The following is a 4,817-nucleotide window of genomic DNA, read 5'->3' as shown; positions in this document are numbered from 1 at the left end:
TGGAGATGAAGACAAAGAGAGAGATAGAAAGGGAGGGTGGAGGTGTAACTTGCGGTGGGATGGTGTACGTGCAGGCATGGGTGAAGGCAGAGGTCCCTGTCCAGCAGTGTCGCTGGCACATTGATACGAGTGTGATAGGTGGGCTGAGATCCTGTTCTGACAAAACAGAATTGAAAATTTCCCCGCGGGCAAAATTAATAATAAAAATAAAACGATCATCGGTGTCGTAAGTCCGGTATGCAGAGCTTATATATAAATGTGACACCGGAGTTTTGAACGACAGTCTTATTCCACACCCTGAGGAAAGATGATCAAGGTAGGTGAAACGGAAAGCACCATACCACTACCCACAGTGCATCGAAAATACAACTTAGTGTAATATTTTGTGAAACAAGGAGCGGGGAACGTCCATCAAAGTACAAATTACGGCCGGATTCGCTCATCTATCTTTTATTTTACAGCTTATACTGTCCCTCGTTGCGATTCACGGGGCTCTGGGTATCCCGAGGGCGTCGACTCTGCGCTATGGAGTTCCCGCCAGAAATGCTTTTGAAGGAACTCGCGATTTCTTTAACACCGCGAGTCGGACACCGGTGGCTGCGCTGCCCGGCACGAGGAATCTCGCGGCGAGGAGACAGCTGCCCAACTTACCTCCTATCCCAGAATTAAACCAGGATAATGCGGTGCAGGAAGAAGTCCTCGAGGTCGCCGTGGCTCCGGAGAACTCGGAGCTCCCGCAGCACGAGTACCACGACGGCTACTTTAGCCAACCCATCGCCTATTACCGGGCTAGTGATGTCCGACAGCAGCCTGAATACCGGGGCTACGACTATCAGAAGCCCGAAAGTGAAGGTTACGCCTATCAGAAGCCGGAGAGCCAAGGATACGACTACCCAAAGCCCGAAAGTAAGGGTTACGAATATCAGAAACCGGAAAGCCAGGGTTACGACTACCCAAGACCCGATAATCAGGGTGGTGAGTCCCAGCAGCCGGAAACTATAAGTTATGATTACCAGAAACCGTCCACGCAGACTCCGTACTACTACTACCCACCTGTACCAGCACCGGGTGCTGGTATACGGTTCCCACCGGAAGCTGGATCGAACATTTACGAAACTGTGATCGGACCGAGTTTTCCTCAACCAGAAAGCGGTCAGAACATCCTTTCGACTGGCATTGGTGCATCGCCTCTACCGACATCAAATAGTCAATCTCCTGTGATTCTTCCACCTGGGACCACGAGCAAGATCCAGGATAATCGTGGGCAGTATTCACATGGGTGAGTGATGTAACACGTACTTATCGTTAGCAGTACTGTAGATGGTGGGTGGTTCAGAGAAATCTTTGGATTCGAGCTCAGAACATCAAAGATATCATCCAGAAGCCAAGTTGCCGACGGATTAAGTCGAATATACTAATTGTAAGATTTGACCTTCTTTACACATTCTTTTCTCAAGGTTCTGTATGTTACTTCTGGTATCACATTAGTTATCCAAGAATCTGAACTACAGAGCTATGTTCCTTTTGCTTTGCTAAATATGGACTTTGCTCACATTGTTCACATTATTCCGAAATTCTCCGTCAAAAATTCCCCCAAAATGGTTAAAGAAGTATTAAATCCATTCGGAGTTTTTGTTGTAACTCATGTTTTTCCAGGGTAGCTGTTAAAATACTGATTTGACATCGGCGAAATATATTTTTTCATTCATATCGTGAATCTTCATGACATTTAAACTCGAAACGTTGATACCTTAAAAATCGGAATATAGAAAAAATGTACTTTGTATAGGGCCAAAACTCGACTAGCAGTTTAGATGGTCAAAAATGGGGCAAATATGCTAGAGTCTGGTTCCGTCCTGGAATATTTAAAAGTGAAGTTGCCAAGGCTTGAATAACAGGAACACCTATTGTCCCGTGACTCTAACGTTCATCTCCGAAAGAAAACTACGTGACGAGAGTTGGTGGACAACAGAATATTTCCTGTTGAAATTACAAATCGTTAAACGTACAATCATAAAACGATTATTTCGCGGCGTGAGTTCGTTAACGACTTATTGCTCAGAACCGAGTTAATAATAACAGCATTGCTCGCGTCACCAGTTGATTATTTCTCCCAACAACTTCCCTATAATTTGTGGATCGGGTAAAAGCCTGGTTATCGATGTTTTTACATCGTTCCAAGTGTCATTAACGTCACAGTCCAAACCATTACGTCTCATGTTCACATTATACCCCTGGCCAATAACCACGAATCATTAGTTACCTCTTCCTGGGCAGTCGGAGGCAGACCCATCGGTGTTTGCTTCAACTATGAACTTGTCCTTCAAGAGTGAATTGCTGTTTCAATCGATATGGTCAGCTAGACTGTACAGCGTGCATTTAAATAGATTATTTCCAGCTATACTCGATGTACGAGAACTAGGTTATTGAATCAAAAATTCCATTAGGTCCGTCAGATAGAATGACGGAAATATCTGACACGCATTTTTTCTTTTTTCGATTCAATGTTTATTAACAAAAATATAACAGTTTGAAATTTATTCGTGACGTCACAATGTGCATAGGTATAAGTATGCGACATTATGACGTCACGCAACTTCGACTGGCTATGTCTTTGTTAATCCTTAGCGGCCACTCGGGGTACCTAGTTACCCCGGGCTCAGAAAAAGTGAAATTAGAGGTTTAAAACCTTTGAAATTGATTCAAGTAACGACATCTGCCGGTAGTAGAGAAGTGTGATAAAAATCATTAAAAATGTTGAAGAACTCTTCAACAAACATGAAACAATCGCTTAGAAGTCTTAAAACACCCATATGTCTTGTACAACTAGGTTTTCAGCATGGGGTAATGCGTTACCTCATGTGGCCGCTAAGGGTATTAATAAACATTGAATTGAAAACAAAAAAAAAAAAGTATCAATTAGTTTTCGTCATTATATCTAACGGGTTCAATGGAATTTTTCGGAATTTTTCATTGAACGACCCAATTTCACTTCAAGAAAGTCCAATTTAGTTCGGTCCAATTTAAAAAAAAAGCTTCCTATCATCATTTGATGATATTCGCATGGAAACAAACAAATCATCATTCTTCAGCAAAATATCAGCATTGTACAGCGTGAAAAAAGTCAAAAATTTCTTCGACACTTGAGACATTTTAAATTAAATCTGAAATTTCGTGGCCGAGAATTTTGTAATCAAAATTGTACATCGGCGTAAGAACTTGACGCTCGCCCAGACGAGTTTCATAAAACAACTGCACTGCGGATTTGGCCATTCCTTATAATTAATCTGCTAACTTCAGTATCGAAAAAGACAGAATCTTTAAAACTCACTCATGCTGATCCACTGGGTTAACGACGGATTTTTCTTACCGACGAATGAAGCAACAAATCAGCAAGTTATGATTTTTCTCATGCCGCTGTTTTACCGATGTTCGGCAACATCGAGCTCTTGGTTCGGTATAACAGTCTTCTGCAACTCTTCCATACTCAACACATGCGTCAATACAACTCGGCTTTATCCGTGAATCCAGGTTCTCAGGTCCAGACGGCACCCAAGTCCAGGAATCGGGTCACTTGATAACAACCAACGGTGGATGGGAGTACGTAATCGCTAAAGAAGGGAGCTACAGTTACACCAGTCCCGAGGGAATCCCCATCCACATAGGCTACGTGGCGGACGATAACGGATTCCGAATTACCAGCCAACGTTTCGGTCGGTAAGACCAGCGAAGATACCGTAAGCGGTAATGAAAGTTCCACCGTTGATACAATTTTGCCAAGAAGTTCGCTCGGCCCAATGGAATAGCGGTTTTACCTTCCTCGTTAATATTAGTACTGGTATTAACACCACTTTTACTTTATTTCTTTCTTATTTTGGCACAAAATTACTTTCGATAAAAAACAATAGCGAATATTATGATGGAAATAGACGGATTTTTGATGATCAGTGCTTACTAGCAATTAGTGTAGTTTCCGCCTACATCCACATCACGATATATACATATATATATATATATCACATGCGGTATGTATTTTTAGTATAGTTTTTACTGTGGCAATGTAACGACTAAATTCAACTGATACGATGAGGAACTGGTCAGATTCGTCGTTGGGACGTCAAGACTATTTAATTTATTTTAGTCGCACAATAAAATGTCAGTAATATTTGTACAATCTTGGTTTTGAACGACATATCATGTTTGTCGCGAAGCCCTTACTCACCATACTTGACGGTTAATTTATTACTCCATAATGATTTCTCTTATCGATGACAGTTTTCAATGAGTAAGAATTTTTCTCAATAAAAATAAAGACGATGTAAATCGGGTAATAAAAATATTTTTGTAATCGTATTTACTTGGTGTACGATTACATGAATTATTTTTTTCATTCTTCTTTTTTTTTTTGTACACAAAGAAAGCTAATCAAAATCAAACGGCAAGTTTCTTTCACGATATTTAAGTTTGTTCCTGTTTCATTCAATACTGCAGATATTTATTACATTGAACATTGAATGAATATATATTTTGGGAAGTTATGTTCGTGTGATACAATCTACCCGACATATTGTTCGAAAGCGTACAACGCACTCGTCTCCTAAGAGCTGGAAAATTCTAACACTTTACTCGTGGAACGTTTCTACAGGACAGTGAAGATTGTTGCAAAATATTGCAAATTGAAAGCCTGCTGAATTTCTAGAGTAAAGAAAAAAAAGAAGTCCCGAGTAAATGCCTAATACGTATTCACGTACGGGAACAAACCTGTTCAACTTTGAGACGATAATCTCTGAGACTGGTGCAACACAGTAGTGATACTA

The 4,817-nt window shown here is 40.8% G+C and overlaps 1 protein-coding gene across 1 annotated transcript; it reads left to right on the top strand.

Annotated features, from left to right (window-relative positions):
• Nucleotides 1–249: 249 nt before the first annotated feature.
• Nucleotides 250–4,294, top strand: LOC124175408. The gene is made up of 3 exons (XM_046555633.1): nucleotides 250–316; nucleotides 462–1,279; nucleotides 3,532–4,294. Exons 1-3 carry the CDS (start codon nucleotides 308–310, stop codon nucleotides 3,719–3,721), a joined length of 1,017 nt encoding a protein of 338 aa, XP_046411589.1. The 5' UTR covers nucleotides 250–307; the 3' UTR covers nucleotides 3,722–4,294.
• Nucleotides 4,295–4,817: the final 523 nt, after the last annotated feature.

The sequence above is a fragment of the Neodiprion fabricii genome, chromosome 2, assembly GCF_021155785.1.
Source record: "Neodiprion fabricii isolate iyNeoFabr1 chromosome 2, iyNeoFabr1.1, whole genome shotgun sequence".
NCBI classification, from domain to species: Eukaryota; Metazoa; Arthropoda; class Insecta; order Hymenoptera; family Diprionidae; genus Neodiprion; species Neodiprion fabricii.
The sequence above is the reverse complement of the archived record's forward strand: the minus strand, read 5'-3'. Positions and strand labels throughout refer to the sequence as shown.

What these genes read in the sequence shown, in the direction of transcription:
- LOC124175408 (XM_046555633.1), top strand. An exon ending in CGTGGGCAGTATTCACATGG is followed by an intron (nt 1,280 to 3,531) that starts GTGAGTGATGTA and finishes CCGTGAATCCAG; the next exon opens with GTTCTCAGGTCCAGACGGCA.